Source organism: Lissotriton helveticus, chromosome 5_1 (genome assembly GCF_964261635.1).
Source record: "Lissotriton helveticus chromosome 5_1, aLisHel1.1, whole genome shotgun sequence".
Lineage (NCBI taxonomy): Eukaryota > Metazoa > Chordata > Amphibia > Caudata > Salamandridae > Lissotriton > Lissotriton helveticus.
Genome location: NC_136065.1, coordinates 386,169,275 through 386,191,964, shown reverse-complemented (window position 1 = coordinate 386,191,964; position 22,690 = coordinate 386,169,275). Strand labels below are relative to the sequence as shown.

General features: G+C 47.1%; 1 protein-coding gene across 13 annotated transcripts in view; it reads right to left on the bottom strand.

Annotated features, from left to right (window-relative positions):
• The window catches only part of EIF4G3 (eukaryotic translation initiation factor 4 gamma 3), a 1,426,031-nt gene that overhangs the window by 730,803 nt on the left and 672,538 nt on the right, over window positions 1-22,690 (bottom strand). For all 13 annotated transcript variants that reach the window (XM_078642564.1, XM_078642569.1, XM_078642559.1 and 10 more), the window contains one exon: window positions 1,478-1,583. In XM_078642564.1, the coding sequence (XP_078498690.1) occupies window positions 1,478-1,583 (106 nt within the window). The remainder of the gene's footprint in view (window positions 1-1,477; window positions 1,584-22,690) is intronic.

The following is a 22,690-nucleotide window of genomic DNA, read 5'->3' as shown; positions in this document are numbered from 1 at the left end:
AGTGCAAATGGCAAACAATTTATGCAATACAGGGCCTTCCATTTTATCACAAGAACAAATTAAAGTGGGAGCTCTTTAGTGACCCTGTAAATTAGTGTGCCAGTAATTTTAGATTAGGAATCCATAAGTAATGATTGCATGGTGCATTCACCATAAACAGAATTAAAGCACGTTAATGAATAAGAATGAGAATAAAAAATGTATTTGCAGCTGAAACGTTTGGCAAATCGCCGGAAAACAAAAAAATCAAATTTGCCTGACTAAACCTGCAAAGTTTGACAGAAGACTGCATCTTCTTGAACGCGTAAAGTGGAATGGTTAGTTTCCACTCTGTTCACAGCCCATAATAGGGGCAACATTTTCTCTTTTGCATTTAACTTCTTAAAGATATTTGAGTATGCCAATAAAGGTCTTAAATTTTTTTTTTTTACAAAAAGTCTTAAAGATATTTCAGAACATTTGTGTGATCTAATTGGTTTAAAAAGGTGACATTTTAAAATTAAAATATCAAAAAAAGACTAGAAACATTACATATACATGCATGTTTTCAATGTTTAAATGAGATTTTCAAAATGTACAATTATATTTTGAAATGAGCTACAAGGATAACACATGTATGCAAAGATATTCTACTGCTTGTAAATTCAAAGAGAATCTCAAGATGGAGAACCTTACCTCACAACACTTGATAAATTAAAGTGGACAAGAAAAGGGAGCAAGTAAAGCCAACAATCTTAGCAAAAATAATTTTTGCAAGGAAAAGAGTAATAGAAAAAAAAGAAAAAAAGCAATATCTAGTGTTCATGAATATATGATCCACAGAGTGGAAACTAACTATGAGCCTCTGAGCCAAATGGATGGTCTTAAAATTGAGAGTTTCAAAGTCTCGCCTTTGAGGATGGTACATATCTGTTCTAGATCTGTTTTTCAGAGTAATGACAATAACAATAGGGAACATTCTGTCCAGCTGCAATTTTTAAGCAATGCGTATTATATTTCAAGAAAATGGCTCAGACATTTGCAAAGGCAATTTTCAGGTGACTCGCAAAAGAGTGCAGTGATCTCGTGTGTATGCCTAGTTATTCCTGTGTTCATAAATATTAATGACAATTCGGTGACGGAAACACTTAATTGGCTTTGTTTTTTTAAGTTTTTAAGAGCAGCTCCCTGTTCTTACTACCAGGGAATATAGTTTACAATCTCTGAGAATAGAAGAGGGATTCGATTTCCAGGCCCAAAGGTTACAACAGTAAGCAAACTAAATAGATGTATACAAAGACGGTGCATTTAGACAGCGTACTTACAAAATACCAAGGGAGTTTGAGCAGGCAAAGACCATCAACACATATAGAATATAGTAAAGGATGGGTTCACAAAAGAAAAGGTCTTCTTAACAAAATAAAAAGACAAATACATACATATTTTTTCCAGATCTACTTCTTTACAACTGATTTATCAAAGTAAAAAGTCAACATACCTAGTATCTGGTCACTAGACAGTGAATGGAGAGGACCTGGTGAGATACGAGTATGTTCCACAGTGCCAAACACTACAGGGCTTGTTTCAGGGATCTGGTTGGACAGCTGTTGTCAGTTGATGAAAAGAGTGGAGCAATAAAAACAGTAAAACATTAATAACAGAAACATGGAATCAGGATAAGGGAGGAGAAAATGTAGATGAGAAAAAAGAGAAAGAAAATAAAAAGGCATGAACCAGAATACACATTGCACCCAAACAAGGTCAACAGCACATCATGATACTTAGAAGGGTGAAGAATATTTCAGATAACATTAGGAAAGAAAGGCAATATTTTTCATTACTGTATGCAAATCTACCTTCAACCTGAATGTTATTTATCTACTAGCTATTAACAGAACAGCTTCCTGTGGTGGTATTTTTGATAATGTTGGTGAGCAGTGAGGTATTGAGTCCTGTGACACAGCAGGCACGGGCCACACTTGTGAGCCTACACTTAAAGCCTAGCACTGATGAAAAAACACAGATGATTTTTTTTAGCTGCCTTTATATGGAGCGACCTAGACTCAAAGGTATCGGAACGCTTTACATGTTATGAGAACACGTTTAACCCTGAATTACATGTGGGACGTCATGAAGGTCGAAATAGTCATGAAAAGCATAGAACACATAATCATTAAAGTATCGGAACATAAACACCAAACGTCAATAACAGTAAAGCATTAAGGTAATGGCAATGAGAATAGAATAGAAGAGAAACTGAACGGGTCAGACGACTGTCTTGAAGAATCTAGTCGATGAGGGTCTTTGAGAATCACAGATCAATTTGTGTAGGTGTTGAGGTAGTTGTTGAAAAGTAAAGATCTGAAGTCTCGTTTTGAAACAGGAGAAGGAGGGGTTGCAGCAGGGATCTTTGCGGAGCAATTCCAAATCCTACGAGTAAATCCGGAGAAAGAACGCGCCAAGGATAATTTCTTCTTCAACTTTATAGGTGTAAGTAGAAGAGCCTATGGTAATCACTCGGGCGGGCTTCCAGTCAAACGTTTCTCATGCATATCACTTGCAAAGAGAAAGGAACATGCAAATCAATCTCGATCTTGCTACAATAGAACAGCCCAGACCAACCTGCGAAGACCCTCCAAACAAACGCAAGCTCTCCCAGACAGGTTTTGGCCTCCTTAGTCCCCATCAGTGAGTTATTACCCAATTTCTCTGGCAATAGAAGAGTACAAGCATTTGCAATGCAATAGTTCTCGCATTTGCAAAAGTTTGAGCTATTGGCATTGTAAATGACAAACCTTTTATCTATGTGTTGGTTTTGAAAACAGATAAGTGGCATTGTCATTTACAATGCTAATACTCAGGGGATTAAATCTTTTAACGCTCTGAAGGAAGAATTTGACTTAGATTGGCGGGATTTTTTTAAGTACCTCCAAATAAGGGATTTCTTAATTCATAAACTTGGGGCAAGGATACTCGGGGAAAAATGCACGGTAGTAGAGACAATTATACACTCTAAGAAACACTCAATAGGCGGGGTTTATGGTTCATTGCTGGACATGTTCCCGGACGATTTAGATAAAACGGCAATGAAGTGGCAAAGTAAACTCGAAATCTCAAAGGAAGGATTTTTATATTCCTATCAGCTAGCCCAAACCATTCTTATTTCCACCAAACTCCAGGCACAATTTTACAAAACCTGCTTCTTTCTCTACTATACACCCGATAAGATCGCAAAATGGGGAACCGGCAAGGGGACTTGCTGCCCGAGATGCAATTTATGTAAAACAGACTCCGTTCATATCTTTGCCTCTTGTCCAGTGATAATACCTTTGACACAAGATATAGAGAGGTTCTTAACCTCAGTTCTCCGCAGAAATGTCGCTCTGTCACATGAAGCAATGGTACTTGGGGCGGAAGACCCAGATAACCTTGAGAGTGGCCACGATTTTATATTTGTTGCTATGGCGGTCGTGCGGCTATGCCTAGCCTCGGCTTGGCTTGACCCGCTACCACCCTCCTTTCAACAGTGGCTAGCCAGACTTTTAGCTGTGTATAATATTGAGATAGCTATATATAAGCGGAAAGGCAGATCGCGACGCAAAAAGGGTATGAAAATCTGGACTCCTCTTATACAATGGCGAGTTGCACAAAACTAATCATTATCAATGCTGTTATGAATGTATGTTATTGCTTTTGTTGTTTTCCGTGATGCCGGGAATATATTTTGTAAATTTTCTATAATGACCATGTATGTATGACAAGAACAATGTAAAGCACATGATGTTAATGTGTAGAATGTTTACCTGTCCGGGGGAGGAGGGGGGGAATGTATTTATGTTAAAAAACAATAAAAACATTTTTTTTAAAATACAATGCTAATAGCTTAAACTCTCGCATTGTAAATGACAATGCCTTTTATTTATGTTTTTAAAAAAAGTAAACATAAATAAAACGCATTGTCATTCATAATACCAACAGCCTAAGGGTTTGTGCCACAGTGGGTCAGTGGCAGACTGTCCTCACAGACTTTCACAGACCCATCCTGCGGTACTGTTCACTAGATGCCAAAGGTTTGTGCCGCAGTGGGTCAGTGCAGACTGTCCTCTTTCACAGACCTGTACTGCAGCACTGTTTAATCGCAGCCCAAGGGTTTGTGCCGCACTGCTGGGTCAGTGGCAGACGACCGTCCTGATTGTTGCTGTGTGTGTTTCTTTCTATCTTCCTGTCTCTTCTCTGTCTGTGTGCCCCTGTCTGCCTCGGCCGCCGAGTCAGAATAATATTGTGTGTCTGCCTTTCTACCTTCCTGCCTCTTCTATGACATTGTGACCCTGCCCCTGCCCACCTGTGTCACGGAGTCCCTTTGTTCTTGTCTGGTCAGTGTGTCCATGACTTTCGGATGCTGCCTGCCTCTGACTGTTGTGTCTGCCTTTCCATCTTCCTGTCTTTTCTCGGACTGTGTGACTGTCGGTCTTTGCCTGTCACTGAGTTAGATTGTTGTTTTGTCAGCCTGAGTGTCCCAGGACTGCCTGATGTTTCCTGCCTCTGTTTGTTGTAGTGTGTCTGATGTTCAAGCTTTCTGTCTGTTTTATGACTGTGCGTGCCTCTCTGGCATTGAGGTAGATTGTTGTTTTGTGTCTGCCTTTCTGTCTCCCCTCCTCTTCTAGGACACTGTGATCCTGGCTGCCTGCTGAGTAAGAAGCTTGCGCAGCAGAGGCCCTGCGACGGGCCCTCTCCTCCAGCCCAGTTACAGGAAAAATCGGCCACAGTTTGATATTTAATCACTTAATTTACGGAAATTGCAGTCTGTTCGTCATACTCTAAATGTAAGTTACGAGTAAACGAATACAAAGTAGCCTGGCTAATTTAGGCCTGCATGGCACAGTCTGAGAGGTCTGCCATAGGATACAGTGGTGGAGATGCATTGAGGCAACGAATAAAAAATATAAGAGCAGGTTTGGAAAAAGACCTCGCTTAAAATATCATAACCGAGTCCACCCTCCCCTGCGAAAGAGGGAGACATGACTGTTTAACGTAATAGTAAACTTGTTACTGGATTCGGTCTCCTCGCATGAATGGGGCCGAGGTCAGCGCCTTCCTCCTGGTGACGGCTTTACATTCCTCGTTCAGCTGAAAAGCTGTGGAGCTCAATTTACAGCCAGAGGGCTAATGGGCTACTGTGCCCCGCACAAGGCCAGCGGGGCGCCTGCCAGCTCTCAGTGTCCCGCCGTGACTGACGGCCAAGCAGCCCTGGGCTTTTCTAGTTACTAGCATTAAGCATGCTTGTACTCGCAGCCACCAAAACGTGAAACTCCAAGTCCCAACCTGCATGCAACTGCTATGCTGTCTGAAAACCTAAGAATGGCTGAAAGGAGGTTACAGATGTCAACTGAACCACCAGCTGTCTGTTCTCTTAAGTGCTCTGAATGCCCTCGCTTTTGTTAAAGAGCACATATCTGAAAAGGACGAGCATTGCCCAGCACGAGCGGCGGGCTCCTAAACAAAGCTTTAGGCCCCTGCACTTATACATACATTTTTTTCCCCACAAATACAATTTTTTTTCTCCACAAATTATGCGCTGTGAGAACCTCTCACCAATAATAGAACAAGCGTCGTGTTAAATGGTGCTTTTTAGCTGCGGCATCGTAAAGAGCACAAGGAACACGCGATATATTAATATTTGCAGACAAATAACCTTCACAGAACAATGGTGTGATATTTACAAAGCGCTTAACACCGATTTTGCCTTTTCTAAGCGCTAAAGAGCATTTGTTACTTTTAGTTCCAATTTAAAGGTACTGGATTTAACAACCTCCTAAGCATGGAAAGCTGAGCTTAACTTGGGGATCCAAACTCTTATAGCCAACGCCAGCGGTGGTGTAAGAAGCTGTTGAATAGAGCGCAACATACGCTGTCCTACGCTATCCTGGCTGAAGACGGCTGATAGCCAGAAACCGGTCCTAGGATGCTTGATTCCGGTCCAGGGAAGACATGGCTTGGCAGTTCGGGCTGGACTGTTCCCATGAGGCACAGGGTCAAGGCTGATTTGCATATGGCCATGTCTGAACTGGGGTGGCTTGGTGAGCAAAATAACGATGGATTAAACCCAGATCTGTGACTGGGGGTGAATGTTTTGCCATTGTGTAACATTCCATCCATTATCTTGTGTTTTTTGCTGTTCACCCTATGTGGGAAGGGTATGCCCAGAAGTGGGTCCCGTGCTCACTACGTCACTGGAGTCCAACTATCCTGGCTGCAGATGGCTGTTTGCCAGAAACCGGTCCTAGGATGCTTGATTCCAGTCCAGGGAAGACATGGCTTGGCAGTTCGGGCTGGACTGTTCCCATGAGGCACAGGGTCAAGACTGATTTGCATATGACCATGTCTGAACTGGGGTGGCTTGGTGAGCAAAATAATAATGGATTAAACCCTGATCTGTGACTGGGGGTGAATGTTTTGCCATTGTGCAACATTCAGTCCATCATCTTGTGTGTTTTGCTGTTGAATAGAGCGCAGCAGCTGCTAGTGTGATGCGGTCCGAGGTGTGTCCAGTGAATGGGCCCGTGGGGTGCAGCTGCTGCGAGCCTTGCAAGGTGGGCAGAGCCTCCAATGAGCTCCCCTACTTCAATTCAGACAAGGCCTACACAGCTTCCCATCAAATAAAATGGGTATTGTTAAACTGTGTAATAAGGCATCTCGTATTTTCCAGCGCTTAGAAACGGTGAACGTGCTGTGTTAAGTCCTACAGTTTATGAGGTGTTGCACTGAGACACTGGCCAGAAGGGTAGGGCCCTATTTTTTTAAGGCATTTTCCTTTGACTATATTCACCCTTGAAACAAAGCTTAGTGGGTCAAGTCTATAGCATCAAAATATAACTTTACTGGACGCACCCGAGGCCAAGTCAGAAAAGAGGTTAATTTCTCTACACAACAGTCCAAGGCGAGGGCTTCTCTAGCCGAAGGGTTGCATTACTATACACTTCCATACAAATGAAAAAGTGTGCCTTTTTGTTCGTACCAGCTAATTTACACACTTACGATCAAGACATCTCCCTATAAATGTAATTAACATGAGCAGCTTGCTGCTTGAGCAAGGGAAGGTGAAAGAGAGACATGCGTCTGTTGTAGGCATGCCGTGAGCCTGCACATTGGCGTGGCCGGCGACTCGTGCCCAGTGGCGGCGCCTGCAGACTTTGCTATACTTCAATGGGTGCTGCGCAGCTCGTGCGGCCCAGGGAGGGGCCGCCAAAGCAAAAACACATGGCATGCAGCGGTTTGGAGAGGACTCAGAGGTAAGAACCCCAGAGGTGCCACTGCTGTGATCAGGGGTGTTGTGAGTACTTGTGAATGATGCCAAGGTGTGCTGTGATTGTCGGAGAGGAGCACTTCGGTGCGCGTTGACAGGCTGGCAATGGGAGGCTACTATATCATAGTGACCAATTAGAAAAGCTGTGTCCGTGGAGCCAAAGTGGTGGTTGAGAGGGGGGGGGGCGACGGACTTGGGAGGGAAAAGTGAAAGTAACTCCCCTCGGAAGGGGGACAGGAGATGTGCACACCGCGTGGCTGTACGCACGTGTGCACGAGCTCCAATCATCAAAAGCCCTGCGCGTGGCCATCTCTGTCCCTCTTCCGAGGCAAGTCAGCAACAATAGATCTCGCTGGTGTCAGTGCTTCGCGCTGCGTCGCCAGGTGCGAGACCTAGAAAACATGCAGGAGTTGAGCCTCTTCACAGAAGGATATAATAACATTTGAAATAAGTAAACTTGTTGACTATTGAGATCGTTTTTGTATTTAGGAACACAAATGTCTGCACAGAAATACTAGTGTGTATTAGAAATGTTAACTCGAGTTAAACCGTCAGGATTGTGGCAGGCAGCGACAGCTGCTCCATAGACGGCTGTTTGTTTGCAGTTAAAGAGATAGTTATGTTGGCCTTTAACCATCTGTTGCCCTGGTGAGGTGTGCTAGCTGAGTTGTGGCAGCACTCATGATGCCGACCCAGTCGAATACATTGGTCGCCTAGGATGCGTGCCTGTAGTCGCCAATGACTAGGACCTAAGCAGCCCAGTCATTAAATTGTTTTTTTTGTGGGAGCCGTAGCTCCTGGCATGGGCCGGCTCCATTTTCCACTGAGCAACCCCTCGGGTCTTGCTCCTGTTCTAGATAATGCATGGCGTCCTCCAGTCAGCCATGGAGCCGTGCACACCCTGTGGCAAAATCAAGCCAGCCACTGGCCTCAGATTCTGCCAAATCAAATCTAGGCTCTTGGAGGGCGTGCGTTTCCACGACTGGAACAAACTTTACCCTTGCTCTCCCTGCTGTGACATGACTGGCACCTCCTTGCAGCCCTGCTCTACCTCACGGCCCTCCGCAATGCCGCTCATGGCCTGGTACAACCTGCTTTTCTCACCCACTTGATCATCCTGAAAACCACGGCTCCCTATACGGTAATACTCCCTCTTGGAGGCAGAAGCGCCGGAAATCACTCCTGGGCCACCACATAAGTCTCTTACACATGAGGGAGCGTAAATTCCAGCAAAGAAATAATAAAATTACAAGTAAGATATTAAAGTAACAATTCCAATTGAATGACAATAATATTAGCAACAACTGAAAGGGGACTGATATTGCAGACCTGCAGGTCATCAAGTAGTAACAACTGCAAAATGATTGAGACTGCAAACGCACGGCCATCTTATAGAGGGTACTCTATTCTCCTCCCTATCACCTCGCAAATTAACCCGGACTAGAAAACCCCAAATTCGACAGTTATCATGAGTCTAACAAAACACCGATAAAGAAGCTGAACACACACCCATCAACTAACCTATCCTGAACTGCAGTAATATTAACCCCACTACTATCTCACCTCCCGCCCCAGGAATCTAACAAGATATCCAACCTTACAGCCCCCTCATCTTGAGTACACCCATGAAAAATCAGAATCTTTCCCGGTACAATTTCATTTTACCCTAACCAACAACCACGATTACAGAGTCCAAGAAGGAACTAATAAGCACGTCCACATAACGCCTGCCCCTATCTCTACTCTGTCTAGCTAGCTCAAACCTCATGGACCCAACTCCTTCTCCATAACATACCCCCCCTAATGATTCAGTCAATGCCACCAAAAACCTCAACCAAAAACTAATCAAATACCATCCGAAAATCTAATCGCCGACATCTACTACTACATCTCCAAGGGCCTATTAAAAACAGATCTCATCTTTTAAACTCCCTGTCAGGCAAAAAGGTTCACTACCCTAACCAACCTCAACATTTTTAAATGCACCAAAATACCTCACGGATGCAAAATGACGATCGCAAACTCTCCAACCTTCAAAGCAAAGGCCCCCATAGCCATTTACAGAAATGGAAGCATCCTGATCCAAGACAATACCAACCTATGTAACTTCGACTCACCCCCCTCCCCGCTCCCGACATAAAAAAAACTGCATTCACCCAATAACCAACCTCCCCCTCCCAATTCATCCTCCACCTCAGGAAAAAAAGCAGGATCTCAGCCATTCATGACCCGCCACCCCTGCAACTCCACTCCCTCACTCGCTATGCCACCTTCTCTCTACCCACACAACCCCTCTCGACTACTTCACATCCACCCCACCCTCCGGCAGAAGGCCACCCAGCCAAGATGACCTTGAAAAGCAGATCATAGAGTAACGAAACCTACAACTCTAATTCTCAACCCTCCAACTCACCCCGGTCCGATCCTCACCACACCCACATACACCCCTCTATCCATACCTTGAGGAAAACTGACCAAGTGGCGTCTGCTCTCAAGTCTCACGACAACTTCTCAGCAGCTACTACTAATCAAACTAAATACCCATATCATAAATGCCACTCACAGGAAAACTCTAACCAACTCAAAATACTAACCCCACATACTAACACAGGGAGTTCACAAAATTCTATCAACTCTCAAACCCAATCCTGAACTGACTCAAAGCCCCCCACCCCCTCTAAGACAACCCACATGACTGCTCAGACACCGTCCTCATAGCTGGTGCTCTACCCCTTAAAAAAATCAAGCGCATAGGACAATAAGATCGACCCCCAGAATATTCCTAAAGCTATTAACAGCATTAACCAAATTCTATGACTCTACTCTCAAACAAGACAATCCCACCTCCAAGATACAGATGATTACCGGTTTTGGAACAGAAATCATCCCTCCAACACCTAACAGACCTCCACCTTATCAAAGTCTGCCTGGCTTCACCCCCTCTGAATCCCAACACCAGCAGTAACATCAATTGAATGCTTTTAAGCTGCAGATCAGCAACCAAACATCCAACTGACCTGCCAAAATCCATCATGACCCACAACATCGACATCACATTTATCACAGAAACATGGCTAATTGACACCTCTTCGCTCATCCTTGACCTACTAGTCCCCCAGGTGTCTCCATCATCAAGAAGAATAAGGAGAACCACATCTGGAGTGGCATAGGCATTATCTACAAGATCAGCATACTCGTGGTACAAAGCTACACCTTCCCCACTTAAAACAATGAAATTCAACCTCCTCTAACACCCACCAGGCAGCTTGATCAACTTCATAGAACACCTATCGGAAATGATAACGCACTGTGCACTATCAAACGACAATGATGTATTCCTATTGGGAAAGCAAAAAATATCCCCTAAAGAACTGTTTAGCATCATTAAACAACAAACCTCTAATGTGCCAAAACTAAACTCCCGTGTCTCCAAAGAACACTGACAATTTCACAAAATTCTTCAATGACAAAATCACGAAGATCTAACTATCCCTTGACCACCAACCCCTATCATGCACCAGTAACCCACCAGAACCGGATGGAAGGAACACCAAATTAGGTCCTTCATTAACCCCAAGCAGCTGGATGACATTTAAAGATTATCGCAAATTCCAAATCCTCCTCTCACCTAGCTGAACCTCTCCCGGCCTCCCTAGCAAAAAAATCGCAAACATGCATAACCCCACTCTGGACAAAATGATAATCAACAGCTCCCTAAGCACTGGACTGATGCCAGACTGCCTCAAACTAGGACAACACACTCCCTTGCTTACAAACCCTGGTGCTGACCCAAACAACCTTAATTTCAGACCCACTTCCAACATTTCCCTCCTGGCCAAACCATACACAACATTGAAAAGCAATAAATTACCATCATGATATTTTTAGAAAAAAAGCAATTCTCCTTTAACCACACACCATAAAAGAATGGACACAGCTATTAAACTCTTGGAATAAATCATAAAAACCTCTGTGTTAAAATCATCAGGTATTTTTACCTTATGGCTACTTATTTACTTTTCCTGCCCAACAGATGAACAAATAAAACTATGACGACAAATTATTTCCTTGGAAAATGTACTGTATTCTCATATCAAATGACCACTGAAAAGCAACAATACTTAAAAAGCCACACATTCCTCCACTTTACAAATAAACTCAACCTATCAATTAAATAGTAGCGGTGCCTAAAGGTGGCCAAACTCAACTTACTTATTCTGAAATGCTCTTCCAAACAGAACTTGTGCTTTTTAATGCAGAAGTTGTGGTCTATCGCTTCCCATAAGTAGGCTTTACAACTTCTTACATCAACTAAGCTCCGAGGACCTTTTACCTTCCACAGACATCAAAGTTAATAATTCCAAGTGAATCACAAAGTGAAGCTTAAAACAGCCCTCATGTGGTCTATCTTTCCACTTTTAGTTGGTCCTGGAAAATGAAGGAAGCACCCACCTGAACAACAAGCATTTGCAATGCAATAGGTCTCGCATTTGTAAAGTTAGAGCTATTCGTGATATAAATTACACTTTTATTTATGTTTTATTTGCAGTGTAGTGTTTTTTTAAAGAAAGTAAGCGCACGCTATAAAGTATGGAAGCACAGGACAGTTTGTGTCCTGTCAACGGTGGGTTGGCCTAAGTTCGCTACGTGTTGGCGTGGGCGAAGCAACTCGACAATTGCATTGGGCCTCAGCTGCAAAAATGGCAAGCGCTGGAGGGCAAAATACTACAAAATACCCACCCCCCAGCACCTTGAGATCCTCACGGGTTATAAATGGCATGATTGATTGATTGATTGTAGCAGCCATAGCAAAATGTCATATTGGAAGTCTTTCCATGTTCTCTTCCAGAAGAAAAACGTGGTGTGCAGCAGTAGAAAAATAAAGCAGATGCATGGAATCACTAGCGAGCAATGTTCTAAGATGCCATGAGCAGCATGTTCCTCGCGACATACACACTAGATACAACGGTGCTAAGGGATTATTACACCTAAATGTCTCAAAAGTGTCATAGTTAACATACTTCCAATGTGTATTCCCATCGATTTGTTCACTATACGTCTTTTTTGGCAAAGGTAGCAACGTAATTCCGTGCCAACAGAACTGAAAGCTGTTCCATTTATAACAAGTATAACGGGTGTCTCTGAGGCTTGAATGAACAAGTGATTCTCGCGCACCAGAGGAGTGGGGGCTAGGGAGCGCAGCAGCGAAGCGAACGCCCACTGCTGCGCGTGCTGGCCACCGACGGGAATGGGCGGAGGAAAGGCGGGACATGCGCCCGCCTTTGCCCAATTGCGTGCTGGCTTTTTTTTTTTTTTTTAAAGCACGCGAAAGCCAATGGCACCCGCGGAAAGCTGCTCACACGCACGAGCGTGTGAGCAGCTTTCAGAACCCCATACAAAAGGGCTCTCGCTGCGCGAATAGTGCTGCGCACTGCAACGTAGGCGTGAGCCCTAAAAACACTCTCTTTAGCCAATATGCTTAATTTGGCAGATTGTCACACTTCAACTTCTTTTACGAACGCCCTAGGATTCTCTTCCTTTTACTTATGGTCTCAGAAATAAAGTATGGTAAAAGCAGTTGGCTAAAGCCTCAAATCCTGGGACTTTCTGGTGGGAAATTGTCTTTAGTTTGCCTTTTAATTGGGATTAGGCAAGGTTTGTAAAAGTATCGAAGGCACAAGAAGAATATTGCAATGGGAGTTTGGGTAGCGTAACTTATGAGACCTCAATATGTGATCTCCAACATAAGTATGTCAAGTACCCTAACACTTGCTGCTCTTTTAAGACTGTCAAGGCACTCAAACTTTTCTCTGCTCTAAAAAGCAGTTCACACCAGACAAAACTGTGGGAGTATGGGAAAAGTGTGCGAAAGAGCAGAAAAAATGGAAAAGGGAATGGTGACAAACATCACCACAAGGAGCAGTGTCAACACTGTAGTACCCCAAAGGCAGGGAAGGAAGAAAGAGCAGAGCACAGCCCTGAACAGCCACCCTGCCAGCATGTAGACAGCCCCCTCCCCCGGAGATAAGGAACATAGCAAAATGTCACACAACATGTAGCAGGGCCCTGACTCCAACCAAGAATAACGATGGGGCACCAGTTCCAAGACAAACAGGGAACGTCAACCTCCAAGGCAACCCCGGCACAGAGTGCAACAACCCCCAAAGGGCAAAGGGCAAGGCACGACCAGGTGACCCCCAACTCAGAGGTCAGCAGAGGGCCCAGGAACCTTTGCAACAAAGAGGGAGGGGAGGAAAAGCAAGCTTCAATCTGGAACAGCCAGAACAAAGGAGCACAGGAGTACCCCAAGATCTATCTACCAAGGGGCCAACCAAGGAGGAAGGAACAAGAACAAGACAAAACAGCCCGTCAAAAAAACAAGGAATGCACCCACAGGAGAAATAGCCTCCCCCTGGGAGGCGAGTTCACAAGAACAAGCGAAAGTTCTTCGCAGAACGGGGAGGAAGGGCGGGCCGTGAAGGAATCTGCGGCTAGAATCGTCTCTACCAGATACATCATTACCGAAGGTAAGTAACTCAGAGATCTGACAGAGACTACTAGTCGCTGATTCCTTAACGTAAAATAGATACCTAGCCATACCCCCGGGGAAGGAGGGTCTGCGAAAGGACCTCACCAAGCCTGGACACAACAGAGGGTCCCACAGGGAACTAATCCAACAGACAGGCGAAGAGCCTCATCCTCCCAGGCAAGAGGGAACCCCTACAAGCAGAACACCACCGACCCCAAGATGGGGGTGCAGGAGGAAGAGGAAAGAGGGGCTTGTTCCGCCCCAACAGAGGAACCAAGGGCAAAGCCAGGGGAAGCCGAAGCACCCCACGCCCCAACAAGGCAACAAAACCTCCAACCAATGCCAAGGCAAGGAAGAGGAAAGAACAACCCAGAGGGTCCAAGGAAACGAGGGAAAAGAAGGCGAGCCCACCACAGTCGGAAGGCAACAGACCGGACAGAACGGTGCCGACAGCAAGACTGTAGTCAGAAGCAGTAAGAACAGCCCAGGGCCTCCCCCGGAAGAGTGGCCAGGCTACACCAGAAAGAAGGAGGGACGCAAAAGCATCTCCGTCTCCAAGATTGAGAACATGAAAGTGGAGAACAGCCCAGACACACCTCAGCGAGGGGTACACGCACACGACGCAAGTGCACCTGCAACGTACATGAACGCCATGGAGAGCAGTAGCCCGAAGTCAACCACAACCCCCCCAGCACAGCATAAGCTATATAACAGCTACCACTACCCCACATAGGGTAAGTTAAGTCACATTACATGGGAACCCTCTTTGGAAGAACTTCTGCAGCAGAGGACAACAGAAAAAGTCGCAGGGAGAAAATCCCTGCAGAGGGCTTATCAATCAGCCCTGGAGAAAACACAGGAGACTTAATCTCAGGCCAACCTGGAGCAGGTAACCCAGCAAAAACACACAGCAAAGAAGGGTCGTCCAACAGCCAACAGAACCACAGCTTCCACAAGGAGAACTCGAGTTGCCATAAAACACACAGAACTAGAACCACGAGTGCGACTCGCCCAAAAGGAAGATCACCAAGAGCTAGCAAACTCACCGGTCACTGAGGGGGAGAAGAAGGAGGAGGAGGTCTAAGCCCTGCCAAAAACCTCCGGATGGCTGAGTCCGCTGGGGGGTGGAACAAAAGGGAGCCATCAAAGGGAAGATCCACCAGCTGTACCCGCACAGTTTCCGGGAACATACTGTCCCTAAGCCAAGCATGGCGGCGTAGGGCCACCGACGAAGCCATGGCACGACCCAGCACCTCCGAGATGTCCAGAGCGGAGCAAAGAATAAACGCCGCCAGCTCTCGGCCATCCAACGCATGGTGCCGCAAATCAATGCCAGCACCCTCTTGAGAAGCTGCGGATCCAAGGGACTCAGCCGAGTCCCACAAACAAGAGGTGGCCCTAGCCAACACACACAAGGTGTTAAGAGCCCGCAGAGCCGCACTGGTCGAAGCAAACATATTGCGGCCCCAAGAGTCCAGCCAGCGGGCCTCCCGGGAAAGTGGAGCCAACAGCGACGGCAGGGAAGGAAAGGCGGTACTCAACATGGGCCCACGGGTAGAGGGGTGGAGGGAAAGACACGCCGGGTCACGAGGCGCCGGAAGGTGTCGATGAAGAAGGTGTTGGGGCACCAGATCCCCTGTGGCGGGGCGTCCTCAAGTCCCCGTCAGAGAGGAATTGAGCAAACCTTTAAAGGGAAGCAGTAGCTCCTGTCCACCAGAGCCCTGGTGGAGAACCCCCAAAAGATGATCCGCTGGGAAATGGGCAGCAAGATCTCTCATGCGCAGAATCCCCACAGCCGTGGACACAGCGCAAGCGAAGGCCGCACCCGCCTCTGTAGGGCCCCGTGGTGGAGAAAGCAGCTCTTCCGTGGGCGGCGGCTGAGGCGGCCGTCCCCGAAGCCAGCCGGAGTGGGCAAGGGCCAAGCACGAAAGGGATAAAGAGGAGCCGAAGAGTGGGGGACCTGTGGTTCCTCCGGCAAAGGCTGCGGCAAGGAGCAGTCTTTTGATGGCGCCAGGAAGAACGCCATGATGCGGCGGCCCGTCACCGGAGAGGACGACACCAGCAGGCGCGCAACCTCTGGAGAAGAGGGAATCTGCAAGGACGAATCTACGATCTGACACCTGTCCCGTGCTGTAGAATCCGCGACCTGGGGCAGGGCGGCATCGTCGTCATCCAACACCACAGGAGACGCCGGCCGGGCCTCCACCTCTTCACCCGGCGCCAAGGATCGGGGCTGGGACGGAGCCGAAGTGGTCATAGGGCGACTCGACCTCCAACGAGGCAGCCGCCTGCGTGGAGGAACGAGAAGCCACCGGAGAGCGACAAGGAGTCCCCCGCCCATGGGGGAACAAGGGAGGGTCACCGACCCCCACGGCGGCGCCAAGTCCGACTCGACCTCCGGCAAGGCATCTGCCTGCACGGAAGGACGCGAGGGACCAGCGGACCTACAAGGAGTCCCCTGCCAGCCTTGACCCACGAGGGGACGAGAGGGGCCCACCGACCCCTGTGGGGCTGCCGGCCCCGACTCGACCTCCGAAGAGGAAACCGCCTGCGTGGATGGACGTGAAGGCCTCAGAGAGGAGCGAGGGGTCCCCTTCCAGCCCCGACCCAAAACAGGTCGAGAGGGGTCCGCCAACACCTGTGGCGCTGCCAGAGCCAGCAGATGCTGGCGCCATAGCGGCGTCACCTCGGCCTCAGACAGCGTCGACACCTGTCGAAAGGGCCGAGGGGGACTGAGGGGATGCGACCCGAACCCCGGTGACCTCCCGCTACACCACAGGGACTCCCGCAGGAGTTTGCGGCGAAGCAGAGGCGCCGTGGTCCAAAGGATAGAACTCCGAAAGGCCGCACCCCAACGGCACCACATCCTCAACGGCACCACATCCTCCAAGTCTGGATCCGGACTAGCTGGCATCGGGGCCAAAGCCACCGGCGACACAGCGGAGGGCCCGCATGGCGCAGGGGATCCGCCGACGTCCCAGGAGGTGAAGGAGGCAGAGGAGAAGCCAGCGAGGCCTGCAAAGCCGCTGCATATGTCTCCATCTGGGCTCTCGACGCCCCCTCACCGGGAAACGCAGGTCCTCATAAGCCACGGAGAGCCCACGCCCCCAACCGGCCAAAAAACCAGCCCTCGGGGACAAGCTGCGACACTTACCCACAGGCGAGCGACGCACTTGCGGCACGGGAGAGGGATGAGGGCGACGACGATGAGGGCAATGACTATGAGGGCGCCGACAATGACAGCCGCTCAGAGAACCTTCCGCAGAGGCGGAGTGAGGCGACGATGCCTATCTTGACAAGCGAGCCGAAAGACGCTTCACCCGACTCTCCCGACGTGACTTCGGCTTCAACCGCTGGCATGCCTCGCAATCAGTGGAGCAGTGGTCCTCCCCCAAGCACCACATGCAAATGAGGTGAAGATCCGTCGCCGACATTAAGCGACCACAAGACATACAAGACTTGAAGCCCGAAGGCATCCGCACATAGTTCCCACAAAACAAGAGGGAAAGGCCTAAACAGGCCCGAGCAGGAACCAGATCAGCGTTGCACGCGGAAAAGGAAAAAACTGACCAAGGCGCGCCGGGGTGGGACTTATGTGATCTCGCTGACTTCAAGTACGCGAGCAACGCCTGGGAGGAGCCACGTGATGCTGTCCCCACTGGTGCACAGGGATGCTGGGCAAAAAGTTTTCGGATCCAGTCTCACATCTGGGGATAATTCTACGTTAAGGAATCTGCGGCTAGTAGTCTCTATCAGATTTAACAAACATATGGTTAGACTGTCTTATCGTTTTGGTCTTCTTCAAATAAAATTTCAAACTCTTTTGAGATCTAAAGAGTGTAACACTCTTTCTGTTGGTGTGGAAGAGTTTAGATAAAAGGTAGGGAGAGAAATAGTTTGGCTAATGTGGAACTCAGGCACTACTTTGGGGAGAAACTCGGGTGAGTCCTCAACACCACCCTGTTAGCAAGGAACACTGTGTAAGGCTCTTTGACTCAGAAAGACTGAATTTCGCTGACCCTGTGCACAGAGGTGATAGCTAACAGAAAAGTAGCTTTCCAGGTAAGGTGTTGTAAGGTTGCCTTTTATATGGGTTTGAACGTGGCCCCATGAGCTTTGAAAGAACCACATTCAGCTCAGCAGGTGGGATCACCTTCAATCCCTCTGAGAAATCTTTTACTACAGGAATCCGGAGAGTGACCTTTGTGTAGGGGACTTAGTGTAAGCAGTTGACTGCAATACGTACCTCAATGGATGAGAGTTGCACAACAGATTTTGCTAAAAGGAGAAGGTAAGCTAATATTATAACCCTCTGACCCGAAATAGGATGGAAATAATTTTGAATGCACCACATGTAACATTTCTTCCACTTGAAAGCAAAAGAGCGTCTGGTTGAGGGCCTCCTGAAGAATGTCCATGAACTCCTGCAAAAGGCCTAAGTATCCATACTCTGTGAATTCAGGAGCCATGCTCAGCGAGTCAAGTCTGGGGGGAAAAGCAGAGGAGATCCGGTCTGCATGGCAGCCTCCTGTGTGGTGATGGAGACACGGGTACCACTAGTGTCGAGGCCATTCTGGAGCCATTAGGATCATTCTGGTCCTGGTTTGATACAGCTTGTTTCTGTCTGTCGGTATCGGGAGAACGGGAGGTAACTCATACAGAAATGTTTCGGACCAGTCGAACAAAAGGGCATTCCCCTTTGTTCCTGGTCGGGAAAAACTGGATGCGAAGTCTGGAAATTTTGTGTTGCTTTTGTCCGCAAACAGATCTGTTTGCAGATGCCCGCATTCTCGAAAAACGTCTTGCATGACGTCATTGTGCAGAATCCAGTCATGATTTTCAGCTGAGGGAGTCTGCTTGTGTGTTGTGGACTCCTGGCAAATGAATCGCCCAGATAGTCAGCTTCCTTGCTATGAGCCAATTCCAGATGGTGTGCGCTTCCAGGGATAGGGGGCTAGAGTGAGTGCACCCTTGCTTGTTTAGATTGGGGCAGTACTGTCTGTTTGGACCAGGAGTACGTTGGATTGGATAGAGGGATAAAAGGACAAATGGACAGTCCGCTACTGTTGATATGGTATAATTGCTCATTGGCAGACCACAGGGCCTGTGCCTGTAGGGTACCCAGGTGAGACCCCCCACCCCCCCATCCCTGGTGAGACACATTTGTTATGAGCGTGAGTAGATTTTTCCGATGAGACCACCATGGTAGCGAACACTTTGCAACTTGTGACAGAGTGAATCAGTTGTCCCAATAGTCTGTGTATTGGTTCCATTGATCCTCCAGAGTCTGTTGGAGCATCCTCATATACAGTCTGGCATTTGAGACAAGGAATGCACAAGAGGCCACTGACCCCAGCAGCGAAGGCATCTGTCTGAATGATGGGTGCGGCGTGTGTAAGAGGTTAGAACATTTCAGTACAATCAAAGATAAGGTCTGCTACGAAGGACACTTTTGCGATTTGTGTGCCTAGGGTGGCACCTAGGTAGTGCAGTATGAGTTGGAATGTGGATGAATTTCTCAGCATTGACTATGAGACCTAAAGATTGAGCGTCTCAATAAAAACAAGATAACGTTTCCTTGATTGATCTGGAGAGGAGATTTTCATCAGCTAGTCGTCTAGGTATGGGTAGACAAATGGGTTTTTCCTTCGTAAGGCTACTGCTACGATGGCCATGAACTTGTTGAATGTGCGAGGAGCTGATTTCAGGCAAACAACAGCACTTTGGCTTAGGATTTTGACACACTCCTGAGGCGGAAGCCGGGAGAGTCAGTCAGTCAAATTTCTTTATTCGATTAATAAAAATCAAAAAAGGATGGACACATAATACATTTCATCATTACAAGCACAGTACGTTAATCAACTAGTTACAAAGAGTAAAAAGTTCATACGGCCATATTTCATGGAGTTAATACATTTAAGAAATATCAAAAAGTTAAAAAGTTATAAAAACATCATGTATACTAAAAATGATCAGACATTAGTTAATATAGACTTTGAGTTTAGGCGATTCTTATTAATGTGGACTCCTGCGACTAAAAAATTGGCTACGTGAAATGTTACTCTTGCACTAGGTAAGAGTTGCAAGTACATAAGTGCTGGCCTGACCTGTACAAAGCCTGCCTCGCGCAAAATTGGTAGCAAGTATTTTTTCCTGATCTTAATGTAGTGATCACAGAACATAATCAAATGTAACGTGTCCTGTAAAGAAAAATTATCACAGTCACAGGGTTTTGCATTCTCTGGTGTATCCCAATTAGGATAATGACCGAGCATTAAATGAATAAGATTAAAACGAAAATCCTTTTTTAAAAATTGGGATAATTATAGATTTTGCCCAAGACTCAGGGAAGCCGGGAGAGATTCTAGCGTATTTTTAAAATTGTAATGTGATTATTGTTTTACTTTTACCTGCATGCTCGAAGCATTCTGTGCACTCGCACGATCCATCCCACCTGATCAATCCCGCGCAGCGGAGGCTAGCGCTGCCACGGGCGGGGAAATTCATTCTTCAGGCGCCATTACTGGAGAAGCCCACAGGCCACGCCCACTAACACGAGGCCACGCCCCTACCAGCACCCTATAAAAATGTGTACATTTCGGACGCGCAGCGGACGAGCGCAACGGGCGCGCCTAAGGCAAGCCCGTCTGCGCCCGTCCGCGGCCGGCCGGGGCACGGGGCATGCTCCTCTGCCGGTTCTATTAAATACTCTTCCGCTGACCTGATCCGACTGCATTCCCATTGTCCTACCCCTCCCCCGTGTCTCTGTCAAGCCTTGAGTCACTGGGGCTTCTTTGCGCCAGAGTCACCTTTCCTGAGATAGTAACCTCTCTACCCCCAGCCCCTCTTTCAGCCACTAATCGTCTTTCTATCAATAGGCCTCCATACTCCAATCTCACAGTGACCTATCTCAATACACGCTCACTGGTAAAACACCAGTTGGAAATATTTGCCCTGTTAGACTCTGAGAAGCCAGACATACTGTTACTAACGGAGACATGGCTTAATGAGGAGTCTATCCCTGACATTCTTGCCGCAACCCCCACTGGCTACTATATCGTCCAAGCAAACAGAGCTTCGGGTAAATCGGGAGGTGGGGTCGCAGCGATTGTTAAAAACTCTATCAGATTCTCCGCCGTGACTTCAGTCGGTATCCCCTCGGTCGACTATCTTGTATTGAAACTGAAATCTCCAGTGAACCCTCTTATCTGTGTCTTAGTTTAACGTCCCCCCAGTCCATGCCCAATTTCCCTACAATGTTCGGAGACATGCTTTCCCAACTTGTTATTAATAATTCTAAAATTCTAGTCCTAGGTGATTTTAATTATTAGCCCTTGGATGCAAAAGAGAGTGCCTGCTCTGCAACATTTTCTGATCTATCTAGCATGAATTGTCTCTCTCACATAAAATCAGCAACTCACATTAAGGGCCACATCTTGGACCAGATCTGGACTTCTAACCTGGATATATCTGCCCTTTCAATCTCGCCGTGTCTATGGTCAGACCATTCTATAATTTCCTTTTCCCTCACGGTTACCCCCTGCCCCGGCAGAGCTTTGGAAGGTAACCTCTTGGCCCGGAATTGGAATAGGGCCGATCTTAGTGAATTTGTCACCTTACTTAGAACTTCCATTCCTTCTAATTCTGGTTCCATCGACACCCAAGCTTCTGCCCTTTCACACTGGCTGGAGTCAGCAAGTGATACTGTGGCCCCGCTCAGACAGATTAAGCTTAAGCGCCTGCATGACGCTCAAAGGTGGTTCAGCGAGGACCTTAAAATCCAGAAGCTGGGTCCTAGGAAGGCTGAGCGCCGGTGGCGACGTGGCTATGCCCCCGACATGAAAATGCGGTTTATAACCCTGCTCAAAGAATACAAAATAGCGGTCCTGCAAGCTAAGTCTACTTATTTTTCAAAAAAGATTGTTGACTCCACCACTAGAACCAAGGATATTTTCTCTATTGTGGAGGAGCTGTCAACCCCAGATAGGGTTACTATTAAACCTCTCCCTTCCCGTGCACTGTGTGACTCCTTAAATCTTTTCTTTGTGGAGAAAATCGCCAATATTAAAAACAGCATTCTGTCCTCGGCCCCGCTTCACCAGCGTCGGCCCGATTCTTCCTTGCTCTCTCCCAACTCTATGCAGCTGACTCAGATTCCTCCAATTTCAGAGAGGAAGCTTTTCGCTCTCTTAAAGAAGGTTACCTCTGGATCCCCTAAGGACTGTTGCCCTCCTTTGATTCTCCGTGAGGCTTTTACCGTCTGCCCATCCCCCCCTCTGGCACTGTTGAACAACTCTCTCTGCTCTGGCCTAGTCCCCGGGTCATTTAAAAGGGCAGCGGTTGTGCAAAGCCTAAATAAACCTACGGCAGACCCTACAGTCATGAGCAGCTTCCGCCCCGTCTCCCTTCTCCCCTACCTCAGCAAAGTCCTTGAGTCTCATGTTACTAACACCCTGAGCACCTTTATTGAAGGCTTCCACTTCCTTGACTCCCAACAGGCAGGATTTCGACCCAATCATTCCACGGTATACGTTATACTTTCAGTTATGGAGGAGTTGCGGAGAGGGGCCGATTCTAATACCATTAAAAGGGACAGGGTTTCAGGTGTGAGGCAAAGTTCTGGGCGCACTGCTAGGTTGACGCACAATTATAAGCTTACAGGAAAAAAGGTGCATGCAGAAAAGGGGCAAAGCCCTGTAACCCCTCACGATGTGTTTTGAGGACACACCAAGTAAAAGAAAAACAATTTCGCAGCACACTTATAGGAAAATAAGAATAGAGGTGATGTCTCAATGGACATAAAGTTCAAAGTTCAAGAGCGAAGAAGTTGTCCACAAATTTAGTAAAGTTTCTTCTTTTATTGTCCAAACATGCGCCAG